The 26614-nt window shown below is 37.1% G+C and overlaps 2 protein-coding genes across 6 annotated transcripts in view; one reads left to right on the top strand and one right to left on the bottom strand.

The window, feature by feature from the left end:
- Nucleotides 1-11314, top strand: part of LOC121867490 (cold shock domain-containing protein E1-like) — a 28828-nt gene extending 17514 nt beyond the window's left edge. For all 3 annotated transcript variants that reach the window (XM_042367440.1, XM_042367441.1, XM_042367439.1), the window contains exons 12-17: nucleotides 129-494; nucleotides 1197-1335; nucleotides 2485-2584; nucleotides 3266-3430; nucleotides 6018-6186; nucleotides 6389-11314. In XM_042367440.1, the coding sequence (XP_042223374.1) occupies nucleotides 129-494; nucleotides 1197-1335; nucleotides 2485-2584; nucleotides 3266-3430; nucleotides 6018-6186; nucleotides 6389-6566 (1117 nt within the window). In that variant the 3' untranslated portion in view covers nucleotides 6567-11314. The remainder of the gene's footprint in view (nucleotides 1-128; nucleotides 495-1196; nucleotides 1336-2484; nucleotides 2585-3265; nucleotides 3431-6017; nucleotides 6187-6388) is intronic.
- A 2302-nt stretch (nucleotides 11315-13616) lies between these two features.
- On the bottom strand, nucleotides 13617-25194 carry LOC121867491 (ras-like GTP-binding protein Rho1). Of its 3 annotated transcripts, none has more exons than XM_042367442.1 (5): nucleotides 25050-25194; nucleotides 18566-18726; nucleotides 17399-17599; nucleotides 16722-16945; nucleotides 13617-15525 (listed from the first exon to the last, which is right to left on the bottom strand). In XM_042367442.1, exons 1-4 carry the CDS (start codon nucleotides 25126-25128, stop codon nucleotides 16724-16726), a joined length of 663 nt encoding a protein of 220 aa, XP_042223376.1. In that variant the 5' UTR covers nucleotides 25129-25194; the 3' UTR covers nucleotides 13617-15525; nucleotides 16722-16723. The 3 variants fall into 3 exon arrangements, with proteins under 3 accessions (XP_042223376.1, XP_042223378.1, XP_042223377.1); XM_042367444.1 differs by lacking the exon at nucleotides 25050-25194 and adding an exon at nucleotides 21254-21409; XM_042367443.1 differs by lacking the exon at nucleotides 25050-25194 and adding an exon at nucleotides 20957-20984.
- Between the last annotated feature and the right edge of the window lie 1420 nt (nucleotides 25195-26614).

Raw genomic sequence — 26614 nt, 5'->3', positions numbered from 1 at the left:
TTGTTACTTTGTTCACGGTGAAAATTTGGTACAATAATTATGTTAGGTTTGTCATCTAATCTGTTGTCTTGCGTAAATAGTATGTGAAGTAATTGTTTTGTAATGGCATTGTTGTATTTCTCTTGTAGCTCGACAAGCAACAGCAGCACTTTCAACATTGTCACCAGTAGCAATAATGACAGCAGTAACAGTAGCAGCAGTAACAACATAAGCAGCAGCCAAAAGAACATCATAAGTAGCAGCAGCAGCACCACCACCACCAACGCCACTACCACCAACGCCACTACCACCAACGCCACTACCACCAACGCCACTACCACCAACACCACTACCACCAACACCACTACTGCTACCACCAGTAGTAATATGAACGGCAGTACCTCCTCAGGGCGTCCATCTGCAACACTGCATCAAGGCTTTGTTGCAGCTCTAAAAGATACATTTGGCTTCATTGAGACTATTGCCCATGACAAGGAGATATTCTTCCACTTCAGGTGAGAGAAGGATGGTTTAAAGTGCTATTAATCTTGTATACCTTCCTGTTATCACCAGCAGATTTTATTATTTTTGTTCTTTTACCAATTTTGTCTGGGATAGGTTATAATGACAAACTTCAAGATAAGAGGTGCAGAAGAACAACCTGAAGAATTCATGGTATTACAGATAGAAATCATGACATTATAACCTCATTTCCTGGATTGATCGTGTTATTCAAATCTCGTGTGTGAGCTGTGTATAGATTCTCAATCCATATCTTGCCTATATTAGAGTTAAGTATTATTGTTATTTATTCTCCATTACTTGTAAAGCCATAAGATAATGTGGTACTAGTAACCTGACTGATGTAAGTTATGCTCCATATAATTTTTACAGTGGCATCTACATAATGGAAAAGCCTGGAGACTGTTTTACTGAGGGAGTTGCACCTTTAAAAAATGTTCCATTGTATTCTAGCATAAAATTGGGATGAAAAGGTGTAATAGCTAAGGGAAACATTGTCATCTGTAGCTATATAGAATCCTGAGTTTGATTTTTTTTTAGTACAGTACTACCCATAGATGTGTTTTATAATCCATGCAATCCAATTTGAAAACTATGAATTTGCTGATGTAATATGTAATATCTTTCCCTGTCTGATTCGTTACAGATTTCTTTATTAGCCACTATTGAAAAGTGTCATTTTCTGATGTTTGCAGCAATGTGGAAGGAGATGCTGCCAGTTTTGAGTTAGGTCAAGAGGTAGAGTACACCCTGTCATCACGCACGGGCCCTGGAGGAAAAGTATCAGCAGAGAATGTTCGCATGCTCACTAAGGGGACACTGCCTATGCCTAAGGTACGGCACATTATTCATAATATGCAGTTTTTGTTCTTGTTTGAACACTATAAATTAAAAATTTATATTCATTTTTTATTCTTAATTGTTTTGAAATAAGTTTTAGATGAGGTAGACCAAGGCACTCATTTAGGGAATCAGAGTTCACTAGAAATAGTGAATATTTGAGTGAATGCGGGTAATTGGTGGGGAATATTTTGTTGAATTTTTATAAGGAAATTGCTGAAACTAATGGCATACAAAATTTCAATATGCTGGGAAGGCTTTTATTGATGCATTTGTACACACACATGCATTTCATTTACTTTGCTCTTGTATTGTTTTTTTTTCCTTGGTATCTACCTCTCCTATTCCCTCTGAAGGATATTAATAAAATCCACTGCTCCAGTTTAACTTAATATGACTTCCGAGAACTGTTATGTGGCAGGCAGGCTTATTAAGGGCACTAAGACAAGTTGGATGTTGACACAATCACTCTTAGATGACTTACGGTGCATGACAGGCTATACCACTGGGGATAGCATTATACTGCAGCGGTGGTAGTGAGTATTGTACACCGCTTTACCTCATGTGATCTGTGCGGATCTTAGATTTTTCGTTAATTTCTCAACCACATTTTTCACTTACCAACAAAGCAAATGCAAACTGGTCATTCTAAAAAAAACAACTCGTGAAATAAATGGATATATATCTACTTTAATATGTGATATTATAGACAATTATTAAATCAACTTATCTACTTTTATGAGTTTATGAATAATTGTCTAAAAGTAATATCTCAATACTCCATACTCATACCTAAGTGGAATAGAAGAGTTGCTACCAAGCTTTTCTGTTGTAGAATCTAACTATCTTATCTACCTATTTATAAATCTATCTATGTATAAATCTATCAGTGTTAATGTTATGGCTTCCCCCTCTTGTCTCTGTATTGCTTTGATCAAGAGGTACAGGAAGTTCATAGATTAGGAATAAACAGTAGGGAAGATTGGAGCAAGGTGACAGGAGGGAACAAACACCAACCTGTAAAAATGCCTCTTGTTTAATTTTAAACCTTGTATTGAAACAGTGAATAAAAACTTATACATTGCCTTAATATTCCAAGTGTTATAATTGTCTTTAATTCCCATTTCCTTGAATACATTGCAGGTCATGGCCGAAATCTTTGAAGGAACAGTCCTACGCTCCATGCGGTCCATTAACCCAGACCAGCAAGAGTATTGTGGTCTTGTGTGTGTTGGTAATGAAAGTAAGACACTATACAGTACAGTATACTCTTTTACTATTACAGCATTAGGTGGATATACAGTAGTCCCACTCATTCTGAAACTTGGTGTAGAGTGAATCATGTGCATTTTTTGTGAAAGGTTGCCCTAAAATAAATTTATTTAAACCCCCAAATAATTTTAACTTTTTTCTTGATGTGCTAACTGTTTGCATGAAAAGGGAAATATGACTTGTAACTTAGGAATGTGATAACTAAATGATAGGTTGACAGTGCACAGTACAAGGCCAAGGAACTAGGAAAGTGGAGGAGAGGGGATGAGAAGGCAAGAGGGAAGAACAAGGCTACAAGTGCCAGCAGTCCTTCACAGTGATGTAGTGTGAATTATTAACAGTGGAATATTAATAAATCCAGAGCAGTTTAGGATAGAATTGTTCCACTAGTGGATCAACTTCCCCTCATTACCACTGTGTCAGCACAATTCCTTGATAATCCTACTAATCTTCTATCACTATCATATATGTTTATGTCAGCCAACCTTGTAGTAACCATTGGAGTGACCAATAGAGGAAATTTTTTTTAGTCTCCTGGAAAAATAAACCTATTTTCCCACAAGAAATTAGCTTCAGTGGAAGACAAACGGAACCAAACCACATTCTTTGTCAAGGGTCACTTTTATATATTAAGCGTTATTTGTTTTACTAGGTGATGGATTGCCCCAGTACGAATTTGGCATCACAGGCATCGTAAATAAACGTGAACTCCTACAACCAGGAGATCAAGTCACCTTTCAGTTGGATGAGTCTCGTCGTGCTGTTGTTATCCGAGCCATCCGCAAGAAGCTGATTGCCACAGTTGATGCTGTTAAAGGTTAGTTGATGGTTTGTGAGATATGGTAGCTAAGCTCTTCCATTTATTTGGGATTGGAGTGAATGTGGATAGATAGACAGATATACAGTACAGGGAGAAGCTTTTCTGATGAAAATATGTAGTTTAAAATATTTTTGCAAGCTTTTACCAGGTGTTTAATGACGGTAGTTTAAATGGTAGAGCAATCACCCTGCCAGTAAATGGTCCCAAGTACCATTCCCAGTTGGTGTGGGGGGGCTGGGTGTCCTCCTTACATGCTGACACTTGCACACTCAACAATAAGATGAATACATTTTCATTTCCATTTGATAGTGCTGGAGTAAACCTTAAGTGTACCAACACTCTGCCTCTGGGATATGGTGACCCATTAGTTTATGAATGCTACGAATTGACCCATCAAGCCACTCTACACCTTACTAGAAATCTTTCAATATATTATTGAAAAATATGTAAGGTTGAGAAATTTGTTGTGTAATGGCAAATTTCATTTGTAAAAAAATTAGTCTACAGTTAATTGTAGTTAAATTTTCATAGGAATTAAAAGGAATCACAGTAAATGAAGAAGTGTGTGTGTGTTGCTTTTGGTTGCAACCACCTCCCACCATGGAAGGAAAGAGTGCAAGAGTGAACCAAAAAGTTGTAGGAAAGGCAATACTACAGTGAATGAACCTTCGAAGATCCGGATTAAGGGGGGGGGGCCACCTGTCGGAAAAAGATAATTTTCCGAATCTTCCGGCGAATTTATAAAACGCATAGAAACGATAAATAATATAAAAAAAACTAAAAATACATATCACATTTTTCGGTATATAAGACTTTTGTGTGCATAAATAAAAATAATACCAATAAATAAGTTACAACAAAAAATACTGTACAGTGGTCCGTCGGTTAACGAACACAATTCGTTCCAGAAGGTTGTCCGTTAACCGAAACCATTGTTTCAATGGGATTTTGGATAATTGGTTCCAGCTCACCGAAAATTACATACAAAGTAAAAAAAAAAAATGCAGTAAAGTACACTTACTTTGAGGTGTGTATGTAGAAGGCTCCTGGTTGATGATGATGGGAATTAGAAGTGGGGGTGGAGGAGAAGGGAGAAGAGAAGGAAGTGGGGATGGAAGAGAAATCACCCCATGCTTCAAGTCGTCATTTCACCCATAAAATTTTAAGTTCACTAGGTGTAATTCAAGATTATTTTCTTTAAATCAACACTGCACTATATATTGTCAATATGTTAAAGAAATTTCAGAATGACCAATAATTGTACTGTAAAAGCGTAAAAATAGTTTATGTTCAAGAGAGCCATAAGCAAGATGTTACCTCCACTGACCAGAGATACAAACTGACGCCTTGGTTGGTGAGTCAAGTGGCTGATTGGCGCACCAAAAACTAGTTTCCTGTTCTCCAATTATGTTAAATAAGTGTTAAAATGACTGGAAAATTATTGAATAGTACAACCTTCTTGATATTTACTCAAGTGGGAACGAATTTAAGCTCTACAACCGATTACTGTATTGGTGGACTAATAATCCAGCTGGTGAGCAAGTGAAAACACGTTGACATGTTTTCGTAAGAATTTCGTAAACCGAAATGAAGATTCTTATGGAAGGTAATTCGTTAACCGAGGTATCACTGTATTGCCAAATCAGTAAATAAAAGCCAGATGAAAGTTTAACACAGTCATCATTTGCATATACTGTACTATACTGTACTCCCTGGTTCACCATATTAACAAAGACCAGCTGGGACTCCGATTCCGTAGCAACGCTCCCCACCCTCTACACTCTGTGCTCTTCATCTGTTACCTGTTTGCCCCTTAGGACAATTATTTCTTTTCCCTTTTTAATAATGTGTATGGAGGATGGTGTGTGCATGTAACTGAGTAAAAATAAATGACGAAAGTTCGTATATCTACCCAAAAATACGAGTTGAAAAACACCACACAGCTTGGCCCAGTTGCCTGGTGATTACAGTGATGCCATGATTAATCACAATTAAACACTAATAATAACAGTAAATCCAGTGAAATATGGCAACGAGGGAGGGAGGGAGGAGAGTTACAAGAGCAGACGACGCTCAACTAGCAGTCACTCGACACTCACACCCCTTAATCGTACCCGTTGCCAGAGATACGATCGAAATATGTATGGGAGAAATACATACAGTACCTTGTAGTCTAATTTGAAAAAAAGTGACGTGCAGAGTGATAAACAAATTATATAAACCATACATTTACCTGCATTAACATAATAAGAAACATTGTACAGTATCATAACAAGAGTGAATGAAATAATATTCCCACAAACAATAATTGACAGCTGTTTGTTTCCCATCTCTTCAGGCACCTGTGTCCAGCGTGACCAACCAGCACCCACGGGCCTAAAATGTTCTTTGCACTATTTTGGGAATGCTTGTTAGGGAAGCCTCTTAGCCCAAAACCCCCAAATTTTTTGTCTGAATCTTCTGAAATCCAGATTTACTCGGTACGGGTCTTCGAGGGTTCACTGTATGTTGACATTCCGTTTCCACTCATGTACAGTAGAAGGGTTAGCCTCAGTATATAGCCAGTTGCTTGTTACTTTAACAGGTCAGTATGGGTTCCTCAACTATGAAACAGAAGAAGGGAAAAAACTGTTCTTCCACCAGTCAGAAGTGAAGGATGGCAACTCCCTGAGCCCAGGTGACGAGGTGGAGTTTGTCATCATCACCAATCAGAAGACTGGAAAATCTTCAGCTTGCAGCATCTCTCGCATCATGTAAGTTAATGTCGATTTTATTGTTGTACAACTGATTGGTGTGTAGCATCTGGCTTTCCATACATGAATATCAGATTGACTCTTTCCTCTTGAGTAATTTTAGTGTAAGCAACCTTTACTCATGGGGAAACTGTTCTCAAGATTGCACTTTCAACTGTCATGTAGTATGCTTAATGTTGAACATAAACATCTTGGTTTGCAGGTCCAAGAATACTCCAACTCAGCGGCCTGATCGCCTCATAAGTCGGTTGAAGAATTTGAACTGTGACACCAGTAAGCCACGCATGACTGTTTTGCGTCAACCAAAAGGTCCTGATGGCACCAAGGGATTCAAATTACAACGCACAATATCCGAGTCTGAACCCATTGAAGAGCCTTAACTGGTTTTATGATGGGCCCTAACTGTGCCCCTTGCAACCCCCTCCTAAAAAAAAAATAATAATAATTAAAAAAATAAAAATAAAAAATAAAAAGCAGAATGGAATCAAACATTTGGTACAATAATTAATTCTCTCACTTTTCAATGGAGTTTTAATTTGTTTGAAATTTAATATGGAACCATTTGTAGAGTATATATTTTTTATTTTTCAATGAGTTTAAATGCATTCCATTCAAAGCTTTTTTACAGATAACTATGCAGTAAGAAATTGCATATATATCTCTCTCTCTCTCCTTTTTTCTTTCTCTCTTCTCTTTTTCCTCTTCTCTCTCTCTCTCAAGTGATTGTTGAAGTTACAAAGAACATTGCCTAAACTAATGGCAGCAGTGTTGGAGCTTAACAGAGAAGTGTAGAGTTGTCGAAGAGGATAAGAGCAAAAGGGTAAGATATATTATGTATCGAGGAGTAAATAAATAGTTGTGGTGTTGTTGGTGATGGGGCACAAAGAGGTAATGGAAAGCCTCGTTGTAACCCAGTATTGCTGAAACTGTTGGAGTGAGTATAACGAATGTGTTCGCAACAAGTTTTCCTACGAGAGGCCACTTAGGGTGATAAAAATTTTCCCTCCCTTGCTTTTGTTGCTTGCCCAGCATCTTTATGTAGTTTAGTGATGCTTAATTCTAGACTAGGTCGTCATACTTTGCAAACTGTAACTAATGTTTGTCTCCCGGATGAATGAGTGGCATCAAGGAGTGATTGTTATGTGAACATCTGTTGTATAACTTGACCTAAACTGTCACAACTTTGAGCTTAACAAATCCCATTTTCATTGTAGAAGTAGCCAACATTTTATGAGTGCAGAACAACCTCCAGATGATATATGACTGTGTATATGGCTTATCAAAATTTCTTAATCTGATCTTCATTGATGAATGTAAGCACTACTTAACCACCTTGCTTAAGATTTCAGTGTTTTATTAATTAATTGTAGTGTAGAAAGATTTAAGCAGTCATCAGAAGTGTACAGGTGTGGCAATCTTGTTGTCCCTGGATATTTTCGTCGACTTTCTGCCAACAATTGTATGATGGCTTATTAAGAGGCGACCAGCTTTGAACAGAACTGTTAGCACCTTCATTCAGTTGTAAGAGATCTTATTAGACCCACAATGTGGCAAGAAGGCATGTTAATACTTTGTGGGATTCTAGAACAAAGTTTTATCTCCACCCCTTTTACTTATATTTTAGTCCTATAAACCTACTCATTAAAGGACTTACTATGCACCATTCTAATTTAATCTTAAGTCTTAATTAGATGTATAAATAATTTACTTGGTTAGCATGAGGCAAGGTAATCCAGTAGTAGCTAAACTTATACTGTACCTGAAAAGTTTCATTCCTGCATAGTAGCAAGTGATGTTAAATAATACTTTTATTCAGCTGCAACACAATTAGCCTTCAGCAGCCTGTAACAAGGCACTACTAGGGGGTGGTAACTTTATTCTAGGTTTAATCACATGTAATACTGCATGTATTGAAAGGTAGTGTAGAGCCTGTGGAAGGAGCTAATCAGTCAAGTGATACCAATATATCCAAGGATAACTAGATACTCTTTGAAAGGTGACTAGGGCAGCAGTTTTGAGCTCTTTTTTTGTTTGTTTTTTTTACTTCAGGAAGGCTTCATGTATAACTATAACCTTTGAACAGCTATTGCAACAAATATGAATTCATAGAATGGAATTAGAATGTGTTCCATGATTCAGTTAATGTATTTAGTAGTTAAAGTGATATCGTTGTTCCAGAATGGTAGTATTAACTCCCTCTGTATGGCAGCTCCATTTCAAAAGATTCTGGACTAACTTCTTCATATTTTAATGCACACATTCAGTAATTGATTCTTCAGATCCTTTGCTGTTTATCATGACACTGGGGAGAATATTGTAGGATAAACAAAATATACGAAATTGTTTAAAGGTTAGAGAGACTCAGAGCTGCTGTTCTTTCATCTAGGAAAATGATGATGAACTGCAAATGAGTTTCCATAATTATACCTCAACTATAAGGCTGTGTTCAAGTCTGTGATCCCACGCAACTAAGAGGGATAAATACGCAAAATAGACGTATTTATACAAAATGCACTTGAAGGTACTGTTGTGTTGACCATGTTTAACCTTATGTGACACCATATAAGTATATGCCCTATGACTTCATACTACTAGTTCTTTACAGTTCACATGGCCTGCCCCCCAAGCATATACCATTTAACTACTTTTTAGACTGGTCAGTGTGTGAATGTCTGTGGCCCATTTTGATACTGATACTTGCAGGTTATTGGCAGCAGGAGCCTTGAAACCTAAGCAGATTTTTCTTCCTGCCCCCATTGACCTTAATTTTCAGCTTGTGTGGAGAATGGATTGTAGTCTTTTTGCTAGATGGCTCTCAGAATTCAATGCCAATTAAAACTGACTGATCATAACTAATGCATTACTGGAGCCCATAATATCAGTTTTGATAACAATAATTGTATACACGAGACCTAAAGAGCACTTTTAATAATTATTATTATTATTATTACTGGAACCTGTAAGATTGTTCTACGGTGTTGTTACTAATCTTCATCTTGACCTACTGTATAGTGACATATTTCATTTGTCATACTCAGGCAGTTGGATACTAAAGAAAGATGGGAATTAAAGACACGTATGCATAATTTGAGTATTAGGTAATATAATTAAGGAATTGCTATAGATTTATCAGTGCTGAAGACGGTAATGGATGATTTTGACGTAATCTCAAAGATAAATGGTCTTGTGCCTACCTGATTATACTGTATAACCCCTGAGGATGGCTCATTATCTCGAGTATTATTCCAAACCTTAGTCTCTGCTTACCTATTATAACAATGGCCTATATATATATATATATATATATATATATATATATATATATATATATATATATATATATATATATATATATATATATATATATATATATATATATATTGCTCATTAATTAGTTTGACTGATAAGTTGTTGCTTGGTTGTAGTGAACCTGAGATTATGACCCATCTACGGGAAAACTGGGTTATTTTCCTGTAGTGACTCGTATACTACATCTCATCTGCCCTGAGTAAATTGTGTGCAATGGTGGAAAGATTTTTTATTTTATTTTTTTTGAGCAATCAAGTATAAGTAATAGAAATCAAATTTTTGAAAATGAACTTGAACCAATTTTTATTTTATTTGTCCTTGTAATAGTAATTTATTATATTTGACAAAACAGCCAAGATTGACATGTATGGTAAACTAAAGAGTGTCATGTCCAATAAAACTCACTGTGTCTTCTTAATTGTGCCATGAATATACTCCTAATACTATAAAACCATTTAAAAGATAATGCTGTAAGTTAGAATGCAAACACCCTCTTACCCCAGAGTATGAAAATATTCCTTGTTGCCTAGGTATGTACACTTTGCAATCATGAATATTTTTCATTGTTTTTAATTTTATTATTTTCAAACTTTGTGCCCTTATTGGCATGTGCAAACATTCATATCTGCTCTAAATAATCTGCAGGCATGAATATTTGCAGAGTGGGTAGTGAGCAGTGAAGATTCATGACAGTAGCTTGAAACTTTCCCATAGTGGAAACTTCACATATGCTGAGTAGCCTTACTACATGCATATCAGGTAAATTTATTATGCGTACAAGGATGCACCTTCTGGTCCTAAAAATATGGGGAAGCTTTGGACCAATGTTGTGTACTTTTTTCGTATATTACTTATTTGAATTATTCCTGGTTTTATTACAGTACTATTAAAAGAATTTTACTTAGCGAGTCACTCCCTGTAGCTGTCCAACTTTGTATCTACTAGCCATGACTACATCTCCCCATGTGTTACTTTCTTTAAATTGTACATCTTGCATAAGTGGCGGTACAAAAAGCTTTTCAAGAATTACTCCTCCTGGGAAGAGAGGTGTAACTATAGCTGTGTTGGCTGATTTTGTGATGGTCATCCTCTGTACACAAATTTTTCTTCTCACCTCAATTTTGTTTTTCATGTGGCATTTTATTATGATATTGTTAAAAAACAGACACCAAAGCTTTTGTATAGTCATAGTAGACACCAGTATGAATGGAAAAAAAAAAAAGGATTGCTTTGTGAGACCGACAAGCTGCAAGTTTTACATATTTCCATTGGTCATGTTTATTGAGCATTATGCATAATGTGTGAGTTTTGTTTTGGTCACATATGCAGCAATTCCTGTATATATATATTTTTTTTTTTAAACAAATATTGTGTAGGTTGGTGCAGACCATCTGTGTGTTTAACAAGTCCAAATGGAACAAAGTATAATCTGTAACAAAAACGTTTAATTTTTAAGGTAACTAGAATTTTTTTGGCTGACAGGTGTAAGGACATTGATATTGTTCATCATTAATTACATGTCAATCTTAATATCCTGACATTTGTGGCATTAAACATAAGCTGCTGAGTAACAAAAAAGATACTTGAAAAGCTTTCCTTATCATGTTGACCATGATTGCTATTGAAAGCTACTTGTAAAAAAAAAGCTCAAAAATGACAAAATGCAAAAAACTTCATTGTATGTGTGCTTCTGTATACAACTTAATTTCATTTTTGCATCACGTTAAGTGGCCTCATTGCTTATGGTAACAGGAATGGAGAATGATGAAAAAAAGTTTTTGTATCAACTAAAAAAAAGTAATAAAAATATGCAAATTTAGGTGTTTTTGTATAGTACAATGACATGGGGATATGAAATTAAACGAGATTTACGAAGAGCATAAATGCAATTGCAGGTATTTTGTGATTAGTTGGTAGAGGTTTAACTATGTTCTGTTAACAAATACAGTACAGTACTGTACAGTATACCGGTATACCAAAGGGCAGAAAATTTTATACCAATATGTATACAGAAAATTTTAACCATAAATGAGTGTTATGTAGAAGTGAATATATGGACATTTCTGCAGCACATGTCGATTCCAATCCAATTTGGGAAAATTCAGTGGAAATTACCAAGATAAAAGAAAACTGTCCAACACCTGCTTATCTCTAGAATCTGACCTGTGCCTCGAATCATTTGACAACAGAACACACCTCAAAGGTGAGGTATACTGTACTACCAGCACAAACAAAATTCCTATTACTGTACAATACTTGGAAGAATAGTCTCCTGCATCTTGCACTTTGTAAACTTAAAACCACACACTGTACTATGGTATCCAATAGCTATTCAGCGTTTGGCAAATTAAGTGCTTGTCTCCTATCCCAAGTCTCTCTCATTGCTTTCTGGACATCCACCTCCAGTTCACCCAGCTGTGAGTAGGGTACTTAATTTGATAAAGGGTAGGTTCCCTTATCACAATTTGGGGGTCCATAACACCTTTTCCTTCAGAATTAGAAATACTCTGTAAAGGTTTTCAGCTACATTAATGGAAAACTTACAGGTGGGGGTAATTGCTGTTGTGTAATTAACGGACTTTTTTCAAAGTCATTAGGACAAGTAATTAATTATTCAAATTATCCCTCTTGTGCACACAATGAGTTAACGATTCCATGACAAGTCATGTGGGACCACTCGTCGGGCTTTGTCATTTGTTGTGGTCAACTTATCCCATTTTTTTTTCTCATGATTTACACATCACTGACTTGGTTATTGTCTTGGCTTTAACAGCAGAAAAAAAATAGATTTTTTTTCACTCGGAATAAAGAAAAATTTATTTGTGATCCCAGCATCATCTGATATTATATAGTTATAGAAGCAGAATTTTATGAGCTTCCCAACAACGACTTTGGAATTTTGATTAGTGGGAGAGGAAATAAAGGGACAATTTAGACCTACCAGCACCACTGAGGGAGTTAACTGAAAATTTTCTGGAAGCTCCCCTTGCAAGATAATGCAATCTATGAAAAAAATTTGAGACAATTACTTTAAAAACATTTTTGGGAAATTTTTTAAAAGTATAATGGTATATTCGTATGTGTGCGAGATGTAGTAGCAACGAGGTAAACAACATTAACTTGTAGGCAGTATGAGGTACAGGACACTTGTTTTATTATGTTATTACTATTTACACTCTTAACAATCACTATTACTGCTCCAGTAATTAATCACAATACTAGACTTACGCTTGGGGTGGTAGAAACACATGGTGAAATCAAGTCCAAGGACAAAATGCCTACATCACAAAAGCAGAGAAGCTACTGGAAAGAGACGAAGGCTCTCGAGTGAGTAAAAGACAAATGTGTACTTGGCAACATCATCTAGTCAGGCCCGCACTTTTATTCAAACAGGCCCGCGAAAGATCAAAACATCATGTGACGTAACCCAAAGCTCTACACACGTCATAGGACAACCCGAAGCCTAGGGGTTTAATAACATGTTTGAGGAGCACCGATAATATGCTTTCGAACAAATTCGATTTTTTTAATATTAGCTACTGTTTAGCCACTTAGTCCTGTATATCCAGAAAATACAAAAAAATAACTGGATATAAGTACAGAACTGTAATTTGGGTTAAAAAATTAATTGAGATTTTCCCCCAATGCAAACCTTGAAGTTCCCTCCACAATGAAAGCCTCTCTTAGTTCCAGAAAAACACTTACTTCATCAAGTAGTCTTTCATCAGCTTCTGGAAGCCTGTATTAAGTTTCTGAAATCATTCCTCCCCTAAAGTACTACACCTACCTTATTTTCTACATCTTGTACTGTATCACTAAAGGATCCAATCTTTGACATCCATCCAATGTTTCAAGGAACTACTCTACATAATAAATGTACTATGCTTCACTAACTTTCTATTCCTTGGTCTGTTTATCCACTAAGATTCCATTGCGGTGAAGCCTAAACTTTAAATCTAGACTTAAATAGCTGGAAAGTAGAATCATCTTGCTCATTTCTGGAAACTAACAATCTAGTGATGGACTTGTGGCTGATTGTCTGTGTTCATCTTTATTTCCTGTGTCCTCTATTTTTGTCACTGAAAAATTCACAATATTTTGGATCAGAACAACACACATCATAAAAGGATACATATTTATTACAAAAGGGTAAACTGAACATGATGTACACAGGCTGTACGTTGATGTGAGAGCTATTCGTTAATAAACTTATATAGTCCTTTGTAAGATACTTTAGCATCAAATACACATGAAAAGCCATTCAGCTAACACTTTGCAATATAAGGTGGAGAATCTTCAAGCTACTGAAAAGTTGAAATATGCCAATATTTCCTATCATCTCGTTTGAAAACTGACATTATGCAACCCACGAGAAGAACCACTTGAACAATAATATTCTTTAAAGATGTTCAAGTATTCAGCCTGCTAAAATAAATGTCTGGTACAGGTCAAGTAATCAAATATACTCAGTAGCCTGGAGATGCTCTACCAAGCGAAGTTCCTTTTAGAGCTGGTACATACTTTCAAGCTGCAAGTTACTAGAAAACTTGGTTCAAGCAATTGTACGTACATACATACAAATCAATATAAAAATCACACTTAGAATATGAAACACTGAAGTTATGACTTGAAGTGATTTTTTTCATCTAATAACAGTCAGCAGCTGACAAAATTTACTGGAAGATGTTTAAAGAGAAAGCAGTCTGTATAATTCAAAATAATTTCCAAGTAGAAAATCTAACTACACGTGGCAAAAAGTATTGTTTCCTTTCTTAGCAGATGAGTTGCGCACTTGTAAAGACAATACTCTACACATGACCTGTAGGTAGAGCCACTGTCTAGTTTACCAAATGAAAGAAAAAAAATATAGTCACTTGGCATTGGTCATGCTGCAGTCACCAGTGGTCATTTATGCAGCTAGGGAAATGAAATTTGTCTAAGATATGTAAACTATTGAAGTAAATAATAAGCTTGAATTCAGTTTCATCTTTCGACTACTGTAAATAAAACAAGAAAGATACTAGAACAAAGGAGTACAAGAACAACTTACGTTAACAAATAATAATTATACAATCGCAATGAAAGTATTATCAATGAGACACCAAAGTAAATTTTGCTAGTCCAACGCAGTCTAGATTAGCTGGCCCCATACCCTAAATCAGAGCCTTATTCAATATACAAAAGCTTTACTCTAAATAATGAGTAGATATTACATTAAGAATATGCAATATCTATCATTACAGTAAGTAATGAACATCCTGGCATACAACCCACCTTCCAACCCTCCCAACAATGTTATTTAAACGAGTAGCACACTCATATATGTATATACTGTATATTAAAAAAAAAAAAAAAATAAATAAATAAATTAAAAAATGCCACAACTCTAGGTATCAATCTATAACCTGCAATCACAATATATTTTTACTGTGCATAGCAACATGAGATGGTTCCTCGTAAAAACCATGGGGCTGGTCGAAGTTGTATGAAGCATCCACTACTGTAGGCAGACATATATGTTACACTCCCCATGCACCCTATTGATGCATTCTTCCCCCATCCATATATATCTAGCCAGTTCAAGTACCTTAATTTCATAGCTCCTCATTTGAACTGAAACACCCTCTCCTCAACCTACTCCCTTCCTGGATAACTTACACAGGAAAATTGTGATTTCATATCCACATAACATTCATTGGATTATCAGTTAACTATTATACACTTTCCAAGGTATTTTAAAACTCTTGGAATCAAAAGTAAAACAGTATCCTAATAACCTTGGGTATTTCCATATTAAAGGCGTCTGTCGACAATACTGTTATGCCGCTGACTTGGTGTGTGGATGTTGTAGGACTAAATGGGATAAAACAGTGAACACGGCCTTTGGTCACTCTGGATCCCTGGAAGAATGACCGAGCCGAGGCACTACAAAGGAAGGCGAGGCGAGGGGAGCCAGTACAATTGTTGGCCTCCAGGTAGCATTCTGGCAGACTGCGTTGTACATTCCTTTCTCATTTCATTATTAATACTCTGTAAAGATAAAAATTATTTAATTAGAAGCGATGGGTAATCGCGATAAAATATTTATTTATAGACGTAGATACGTGTAGAACACAACATTTTTGTTTACGCTTAATGAAAACGTTTACTGTATACTGTACATCACTTTATATATTCAATATTTCATGTAAAGCTTATTCAGTCATGAACATACATATTTAGCAAAAAATAGATATAGAAAAAAAAGTTATGAAAAAATTAATATTTGGCTAGGTACTAGCAGTGTAAATTTTGTATTCTGATGAGTGCGGCCAGGCCAAGTACAAAATATTCATTTTTCCCCTCCGGGCACAAAAAAAAAAAAAAAATTTACATATTGATCCATAACACTAGGACTGCTTATTGAAGAGCCAGACAAACTATCACTTGTGCTAGAAAGGCTAGGGACACTATGAGAAGGATCGGGAGGCATCACACTATCACCAAGTGGTGCAATCTCCTTATGCGTTTTACACTTTTCCACCCTCGCCAGCAACACAAGACATGGTTCAAAACAATCACAACACTGTTATGAATAAATTAAATCACTGTGATGCATGAGAAGAAAATGCATGGGAAATGTGGGTCAAGGTTATATCCTGGGTCCTTTAAATACTGGTGTGGTAACCTTGGAGTGCAGTCTAGTTGCCAGATAGCACCAACATTCCCAAATATGTGACTTTCATATCCAGAGTTCATATGAAAACACTATTTTATTTTTATTTTTGGCTTCACATATGAAAACCCTAAAGCGATAATTTATACCATACACAATTTTGTGTATGAAAACTCCAAGCGTTAAGGACTGCAGAAGTAAGATGTTCCACCGGCAGATTTAAAGTAAAAGGGGAGTAACAAAGGAGCAGAGTAGATACAGCACTCTTTAGACAGCCCTTTTTTCTTTTCTTTTTCACTGAGGTAGTATGGCTAGTATTGCACTTGATGGTCTTTCATTTCCCCAACTGTGTAGCCAAGTACCCATTCAAAGCTGTGTGAATGAGCGTGGCCTAGGCAAGATCCAGTGACCCTTATGGCAGGAGCCAGGCAGTGTATCTATTTGGTCACTGCAACCCATTGAACTCGAGGGCTATCTTCATTTGACAATTTCAATAATTCAGTAACAGTAGCCATACTTTCCCAAAATAAATTATCCCTTTCACTATGAGGACACTTCATGCTCAACTAACCTTTACAAAAGGGTGCATTTAGCCTTTTTCTTAATCCTGACTGACAGTGCAGCCTTGGTAGCAGTTTCAAACACCTCCCTAACTCCCTCCTTGGTCTTGGCCGAACACTCCAAGTAAGCAAAGGCATTGATCTTCTCAGCCATGTTTCGTCCCTCCTCGGGCTTCACTGGTTCTTGCTTCATCTTCTGGAGTTCCTTAATGGTTGTAGCATCATTTCGTAGATCCTGCAATAAAAAGTGTTACCTCTTAACTTCATGAAACTAAGGTTTCACATTAACTACACTACAATATGCCTCAGTAAAAGACAGTCAATTGCTCTGCAGTTCTTCAAGATGCTTCCATTATATACAAAAATATATAAAATAAAATCCCGATTACCAACATGATTTAAGCCACGAAACAAATGCATTCTTTGGGTACCAAAGGTTATTCACTCTTATTACGGTACTACAGTATTATACAGTCTTCACCATTGAAACGAAGATATTTTATGCCAGGGATAATATATTTTCATGTGACTGACTTTGCACTATTCTGCACCAGACATACAAATAATAAGTTGTTAATTTTAAATTAATCACCGTAACTATAGTGATGGTTGATAAAAGACAAAAAACAAAGAAATGCACAATGGAGTAGGAATGTGATATGCTACTAAACCACTGTACTATACATACCTTTTTGTTTCCTACTAGAATTATTGGAACATTTGGACAGAAATGTTTGACTTCTGGTGTCCACTTTTCTGGGATGTTTTCTAAGGAGTCTGGAGAGTCGATGGAGAAGCACATAAGTATGACATCAGTGTCGGGATAAGAAAGGGGACGCAGTCTGTCATAATCTTCTTGGCCTGCTGTGTCCCATAATGCCAGCTCAACCTGCAAAACAAAACAGAAACAAGCTTCATTGAATTGAAGTTTTTTATCACCACTCAATGCAAAAGAAAACTGATTTGCCATTAAATAACAATCACTAAGCATTTATGGACAGAATAATGTATGTCTACTGCTTTGGGTTCACGAGTCTGAATCGTGGTTCGCGACAGGACTTTTTTGGGTGACTGTACATAGATCTGGGTGGAGATAAACTCCATAATATCGAAGAGAAGACAATTACACATACAAGTGCAGACACGTGCAGTCTTGACATACAGTACTGACACAGCCTATTGCATTAAAAAAAAATAATTATAATAATAATACAGTATAACCTCCCAATACCCCAAACATCCCTCTAACACTAAAACTTCACCAGTACTGTGTATTTAAGGTTTAATTGCTTCTCTGTGAACCATGTTTTATTCTTTATGATCCAGCACTGCCCTGCCCTCCTCAACGTGAATTACAGTAAAAAAATTAGCATCTATGAAGAGACCAAGAACAACAGCATCATGATTTTGTGAAGCAAGTATTTAGTATGGTAGTTAAAGAGTAATGGCATGTTAAATTACTACTGATGGCTGATTAACAATATTTCAGTTAGCTGTAACAGAATTATTTGTTCCTAAGTAGAGTCGACAATCAATAAGCTGGGAGTTATGTAGGAGCGGATGATACAAGTACTTAATAGGATAAAACAATAGGACCTTGTTTATTTGAAATTCTAATACAGTAACTGAAAATAGCCAATACCTAAATAACACTCATTTTTTACCTTTCATCTAATACTGTATCTTATTATTAATTTATATATCATCCAAAAAAGCCGAGTTGGTTCACTACACATTTACAGTTTGTTTCACAAAAAATTTCTGAATGCTGCACCACATTGGCTTATCCCGATGGAGGAGCACTAAATCAGAGTTAAAAACAAAAAATAGAATATAAAACTATAGACTGACTTACCTGTTTGCCGTCAACCTCAATATCAGCTACATAATTTTCAAATACTGTGGGCACATAGACCTCTGGGAATTGGTCCTTGGAGAATACTATAAGGAGGCATGTTTTACCACATGCACCGTCCCCAACTATCACTAATTTTTTCCGTATGGCTGCCATGAATTCTGCAAACAAGAATTTTTTTTTAGATAAATAAAATGGGCCCTGAAAATGAATATAAATGATATTAGTTTCACATGTAGTTCTGAATTGTACTACTAATTTAACCCTAGAGTTGGCCTCGGCTTTGCATGATCAGTTTTCACGATACGGTAATCAACAAGGTGTTTATACAGTACTATGCTAACACAGTATACAGTACAGATTTTCCTATATAATATATTTACTCTATCAAACAGGTGTGAAAAATAAGAGATAATAAAAAATAAGAAAAACCAACCAACCATACCTAACATACCTATCCTAGGAAGGAAGTGCACTATTTTAGGTTAGATTAAGCAGGTTGCTTATGGTGTTACAGTATTATGTTAACAGTTTGTATGGAAAGTTTCCTGGGAAGTATTCGGTAACTGATCGCCTGTCAACAGTTTAACCTAATATAGCGTCCGGGTGGCTTAACAAGAAATAGAGGAAAACAAAAGTACAAAGTTGCAATTTCTCCCCATTTTTTGACTTTCGAGGTAAGAAACACTTCATTTTTTTCTGAAAGTTGCTCCTTCTCATAAATCAGTTATCGAGACTGCTGCCATTTGCTTCACCTACACCATAACTTCAGTAAGACAATAGTATCACCAGGGAAAACAAAGAAATGACTGACTTGTTTATCTATAAAACAAAAGAAATTCCCAGCAATGACTGGTGACCTGAGAGAACTATGGAGACTATAACATCCCCAAATAATAAGGAATACAGTATACATTAATGCTGAGTTCATCTTAAAGTCTACACAAGGCAACACTATACTGTACTGTACATGTGAATCTACTGCACAGTGCAAAGATCAAAACTCGTGCTCAATCTGTTCTGAGATATATCATTCACAATTTGGAAACACCATTTCAAAGTCCTACCCTACTATGTGTCCTCATGGGAAAACAACCTTCTAAAATAAAAACTTGCTTGGCATTTAGCCATAAAACAGATAAATGACCATGTATACCACTCCTACTCAATAGTGCGTGTGTGTCTTAGGTCACAAATGTACATTAACCCTACAAAAAGCCAGGTGATGGCAGTTCCTGTGATACGAGGAAGAATATGCAATAAATATGGTTGTCTTATCAATATAACAAATATTATGAAATACCACTGTACAGTAATGTACATTATATGTATGTGGTCTGAGGTCAAAGTAAAGCATATATTTACTATTGTACATCGTGTATATTGTAAAAACAGTGGTGACGAAACGGGTTGGTGACGAAATAGGCACACCCCGTATGGCACTGCTGTATGAAATAACCTCTCACTAAAACTAAATCTGATAAAATTAGGACCACTATAACCTGGGCCCCAAAGTAACTATATCCTGGATCCCAAGGTACACTAGTTGCTAAGGACCTCAGGTTTACCGAGTTATTATTATTATTTACGACATGTTCGGGTGACAACACTAACCATACCCACACCAAGTTCCTCCCATGGAAAGGTTCTATAAATTAAAAACTTCAATGGAAATAAGGTTCTAATATTTTTCTTGGGTCATCCTTGGTTATAATGACATACTGTTTACAAATGTCTCAAGACCAAACGACTGATTTAGCTAATATGAACTTGCATGACAACTAAATAACTACCTTGCCTCTATATGAGTGGACTTTACTTAACAATCCCAATGGTCAAGTGACTTTTAATGAACTTTTAATGAACTAAAACACTTGTACCGATCACAACCTGATTGAAGGGGAGGGTCTCTAACTACTGTACAGTCATTAAACACTCCCAGAACACCACACTCCAGTACTAGTGAATTATCCCAACACAGGTCACAACCCTGCACCAAATACTGACATGAATCAAGACATTATAAAAAAAAAATACATTGAATATGTCTGTAGATCATCATAATATTAACAATAACAATAATAACAACTACAGACATCACTTCACTGTTGGTAAAGTTGGTAAAGAGAAAAATGGCTTTTATCATCAACCAACACTCGGTATATAAGAACAATTATAGAAAATTATGACATACATAATACGATACTGAATACAACAACGTAACACAAAAAACTCCACAACTGGTTTAAGACAATTATTTCCAAGTTAAAACATCACTTTGGGTATGAATGAGAAATAGTAGAGGAGTGAGTGAGGGAGAAGCTGGTCACATCTTAAAGAGACAACGGTTGACGCCCCGCCCAACACTACCTTCTACTGTATCTCACACACCTCTCCTGCTCATAATTTCTTCAAAACCCTCCTTAATGTTCACCGGACAGTATCACCTGGTCTAATGCACCGCCTTACACCTCACCCAGCTATCACCACAACCTCACAAGACCCAGAGTCCAACAGGTCACTGGCAGCTCACAACTGACTTCTTCGGGTGATCAGTTTTAACTCGTGATTTCTAGAGCTAATACACTTTCCCCGCGTGCCCCAACCTACTCAACACCTTCTTGCACCTCACTTCTCTATCCCTTCCCAAGCCCCAACCCCACACACACCAAGGGCTTCCCGCTGTACCTCGAAATATTGGGGAGGGCGACGCGGCCGGATTCAATATGGCTGCTGGGCCACACCTTTGGGGGGTCGGGGCGAGGAATGCGTGACGTCACTCCCACAATCCTCCACCGCAGACAAGTGACGCGCGCTCACTTTAAAACTGTATATTATCTCAATTTTATTCACAAAAACCAAGTACAAATACATATTTTGGTGTAAAGTGTACTTATAGTGATTCCTATGTTAAGGGAAAAGTTTTATCTTAACTCACACATCAATAGAAATATTTATTAAAATAACTTTATCCTCCCTATTTTATTCTATGTATTCGTTTTAAAAACTTTTTTATCATTAACTTTATTCCCAGATGTAAGAATTTGTATAGATTTAGCTCTACAATACACGGCGTGGCGACAAGAATGCATACCAGATTATCTTTTCTCACATACACAAAGATTGTTAAATAGATAGGTAACTACATATATAATTTAGTAAAATCATTATACAACCCCACATTGTTTTACAGGTATGTAATGAACCTAGACAGTGCCCTTAAAGTCTCAGTGTAATTCTGAAGTTACTTTTGGATGTTGTGTTGAGTTTGGGTTTAAGTCAACAAGAATTATCTATATTGGTAGTTGGACAATCGCTATTGTTACGACTTTTTGGCCATATTCTGTATTACGTCGTATGCATGCGGTTTGACCTCTCTAGTTATTCACACGAGAAGGTTAGGCATCCAGGCTTCTTTCACTCGATGATTAACTAAACACCCCAATGATAACCTGACCGAACCCAGCCTAACCTAACCAAACCCCACAGGTAGTGTTAGCGTGTTTAATCACCAGGTAAATAAGCTGGGGTACCTAATCTACATGTGATGTTTATAATGAATACTTTTCTTTTTCATCCTGCTAGCAAATTTACAGTGACATGTCAAAGTAGAAAATATGTGAACAAAATAGATTTTTTTAATGTCGCGTTAGTACTAGTGACCTTTGACACAGACCACTGCTGACTTATGACCTCCCAGAATTACTTAGGTCTACAACTATGTATGAAGTTGTTGCGTAAGTTTAGTATTTGTGCACACATACAATAGTCATATCAGTGACATTTTGACTGGCCGTATACTCAACTAACTCGAGGAAAGAAAGCTTCCTGTTCCATTTCCTCCCTCTTACAATGGTCCAGGCACGGACGCGTTCTGATTACTAGGAGTTGCAGATCCATACTATTGAATTCTAATTGAATTTAGGAGATTTAAATCTCAATATATTTAGATTACTATTTAAATCAATATTGACAAATGGACGATAGGAGATATAATGTATGTGTGGCCCAAGAGAAGCATATCCAGGCTCTCTCCCATCTGTATATACTGTATACACATACTGTATATACATACAAAGATGGAAAGGAGGGTGCTGCCCTCTGTGCCTGTGCACTAACATGGTGCAAGAGTGCGTCACTCGTGAATCATACTAGCTGGCAACTTTCATGAGTGACATCATCGCTGTTGCCAACGTCGTAGGATGCTCAGAAAGAGAGAGATGGAGATAGACGTGATAGTTAAATGTTACAAAATGTTCATCAGCTATTACCAGTGCAAGAGACAGTACGCACCACACAGTATGTTCATGTGGGTACAGTAACTATTATGCCCCAGGGTTCAGTGTGGCAAGGAGCCTGGCCATGATTTCTCCCGTTACTGGTGATAGATAGATATATAGAAGTATTGTAGACAAATATAGATATAAGCACATATAGGTAGATAAAAAGATACACACACACACACACACACACACGCACCACATTTATATATATATATATATATATATATATATATATATATATATATATATATATATATATATATATATATATATATATATATATAGTTCAGAGTTAAAGGCCTTCAAGGATCTACAAATGCATCTTACAAATCAGCATTGGTTGACCCTCTGGCGTGGGGTTTTAATATTACTTTGAACCCAAGAATTTATCAAATGATCAGATCATCCTTCTTCATTCAGAGACCCGCTCGGCCTAAGAGAATCCCACCTTGGTCTCTAGATAAAGTTTCTAAATTTCTTATTGGGCCTAGCAACCTGAAGATTAAACATCCTAACGTTTAACCTAACCTAATCTAACCCCCGCAGATTGGGTGTTAAGCAAGGATTCCATTCACGCGTTTGCAGTGCGTTTGCGTTTTTAATCGCTACAGGGAGCGATTGGCGTTTACTGCAAACGCATAACGCTAACGCTACCGTGACAGTGGAAACAACCGTGTACATTTCAATGTGATCTATTCTTGGCGCTAACGCTAAGGCAACCGCTAACTCGTGAATGGAATCCTCGCTTTAATCATGTGACATAAGGTGGGAGGGCTAATCTTCAGGTGATCCAAACACTGAAGCATGAGTCAACTATTTAGATACGTTTTATACTAAGTTTTACGAGAATTTTTTGAACATACGAACCTTTCAGAATGAGGGACATATTTATTAATGAAAGAGCCGCAACTGGGTAAAAAATCACGTATAAATTAAATCAAATTGGTACATGTACATCATCTTCCTATGTACACTATTTTTTTTATCAAGTGACGTAAAATATTCCGTTGAAAATTGGTGGAAAAGTAGAATCTACAAAGTTATATCATTACATACAGACTATATCATGATTACAGATTGTTATTACCAACCACTGTGGCCAGGTGAGTGGAATCATAAAAATCAACACCATCCACAAAATGTGACTTGTTCCTCAATGTTTAAACTAGGTTCTTACGGTTAGTTGTGCTCGTAAGTGGTGACGGTGGGATGAGAAAACATCTGGGTGGCTCCGTTACGACCCAGCGTGGAGACTGAGCTAGATGACACCTACAGTGCTCTGAGACTACCGTAGCTAAACATTGTTATACCTCCTGTGTGTGTGTCCAGTTAGGTTAGGTTAGGTTATGGTTAGTGTAGGTTAGGTTAGGCTGAGTGTGTCTTGCATCTCAAGTTAGGTGTAACAAACTAATTCTGTATTGTGAGGTTCTGAAACGAGAAACTTTAAGCACGTACACACACACACACACACACACACACACACACACACACACACACAAACTCACACACGAACTGAAAACATATTTTTTTCTATTTGTCTTTTTACTGTACTATAACCTAACACTGCACCACGAGTATTAGCCTACCTGTCATAGTGTAGTGTTTACCCTGTGACACACGGGTCAAAAAAAATAAATGCTTCGTCTGGGCTTCATAGAGATCTCTTTGCACGGATGTATAAGGAGGTGTTCAATAAACTAGGGGGGGGGGGGTAATCTGAAATCTGAAGCTTGTGTCTGCCCAGTGTTTGTCCTGCTTCTTTCCTCGGGCGACAAATGGGACAGGCGTTTTATGATATATTGTTACAGTACTAATAGTAACAAAAACCAATTTAATTACTTTGTTTTTAGTGATTTTAGTAACATAGACCATTATTTCACGACCCCTCTTGATTTTGTCATTATACCAGGAAATTAAATACTTATAATTATCAATGACTTACACAAAAATACTTCATAAATTATCTTTGCAAAAATATAAGAACAGGAGTAGACGCAGAAGAGAAGACACAAGGGGATTCTTAAACGCTTCCAAGGATCTGTTTTTGGTAGTATAGTAAGTAAAGAAACAGACACTATAGAGAGAGAGAGAGAGAGAGAGAGAGAGAATAGAGAGAGACAGAGACAAACGGAAAAAGACGGACAGACAGACACAGACAGGTTAGACAAGCATATAGACACAGAGATAGTGGGATAACTAACCTGTCTTCTCCGGAGCCCAGCAACAGATGGCGTTGAAGTTGGGGATGGGGATTCGGATGTTGATTTCTCTGTTGGCCATGGCTCTTGTGTTCCAGGTCACGTGAGGGTCAAAATGGCTCTTGTCTCAGGTGTGTTCCAGGTCACGTGAGGGTCAAAGTGGCTCTTGTCTCAGGTGTGTTCCAGGTCACGTGAAGATCAAAATGGCTCTTGTCTCAGGTGTGTTCCAGGTCACGTGAAGATCAAAATGGCTCTTGTCTCAGGTGTGTTCCAGGTCACGTGAAGATCAAACTGGCTCTTGTCTCAGGTGTGTTCCAGGTCACGTGAAGATCAAAATGGCTCTTGTCTCAGGTGTGTTCCAGGTCACGTGAAGATCAAAACACCGAGGGGAAAGGTGGTTGAGGAGGATGGTTATCACAGCACCAAGGTATAATAAAGTCCTTAGTTATGGCGCACACGATGAAGATTAATCATAGTTCGTAATTGTCTTTTTCTTCTTCTTAAAGTTTTTTTTTTTGGAGTACACGAGACAGAACTATCACTAACTGTTTTGTTTTGACCACACCACTTCACAACCACCGTCTGGTGACTGGTGTGTGGCTGACTGTCTCTCTCTTCTCCTCCACAGCCGCTATAGACTGTGTGTGTGTGTGTGTGTGTCGGACACCAACCACCACACTCACATCTGCTGACTGGACCCGGACAGTCACTCCCTCCACAGTCCGCTGCCTGTCGAAAAAGAAAATACAGTCAGGTGGTTATGATTCAATACCGCCACTCCAGTATAAGGGCAGTGCTTACCCCGAGTTAGTTAGTGGTGTTATGGGGGTATCAAGGGTTCAGGGAATTCTCAGGGGTTCAAGGATATCTCAGGGGTGTCTCAGGGGGTGTCTCAGGGGTTAGGGGAGATGACACATGCCCGTAAATGTCCAAAACGTGTCTGTTGAGTATATAAAGTCTTAAGACCAGCCTTCAATAACCCCTGGACACTAAAAAACAACAACAACAAGAATTACAACATCAACAATCTACGCTGGCTGTACTGATTGTATGGTTAGGTTAGGATAGATTGACTTAGCTTGGGTTGGATTAGGTTTGTGTTAGGAAAGACTAGATTGGATTGGGTTAAGTTAGGATAGGTTTGGTTAGTTAGGTTAAGTTAGGTCATTTGAATGTTGGCTGTTATATCTTGTGTTAACATATGAAGCTCAGTATAATTACATTGACTCAATACAAAAAATATATATATATAATTCTTTCTCAAACGAATATACGTTAAATTTCTCACTCACAATTTCCACTTCTCACCAAAAAGCTTAATGGTGAACTTTTTCTCATAATCTCGCCTCTCACCAACACTGACGTCACCATGAGATTCAGTCCCCTATCTCATCCTTTTAGATCAAACTTGTAAGAGGGAGAGAGGGAGAGAGGGAGGGAGGAAGGCAAACTCAATAGGGTGTCCTGGCGCCTCCTCTCTCTCTTTCTCTCTCTCTCCTCTTTGACCCCGAGTAGGAAGAGGGAGGGAGAGGTGGTGAGCTATTGTTGGTGTGAGGATTTAGCGCTTG

Source organism: Homarus americanus, unplaced genomic scaffold (genome assembly GCF_018991925.1).
Source record: "Homarus americanus isolate GMGI-L3 unplaced genomic scaffold, GMGI_Hamer_2.0 scaffold23598, whole genome shotgun sequence".
Classification (NCBI taxonomy): Eukaryota; Metazoa; Arthropoda; class Malacostraca; order Decapoda; family Nephropidae; genus Homarus; species Homarus americanus.
Note: the sequence above shows the minus strand (reverse complement) of the source record. Positions and strands in the feature narration are given on the sequence as shown.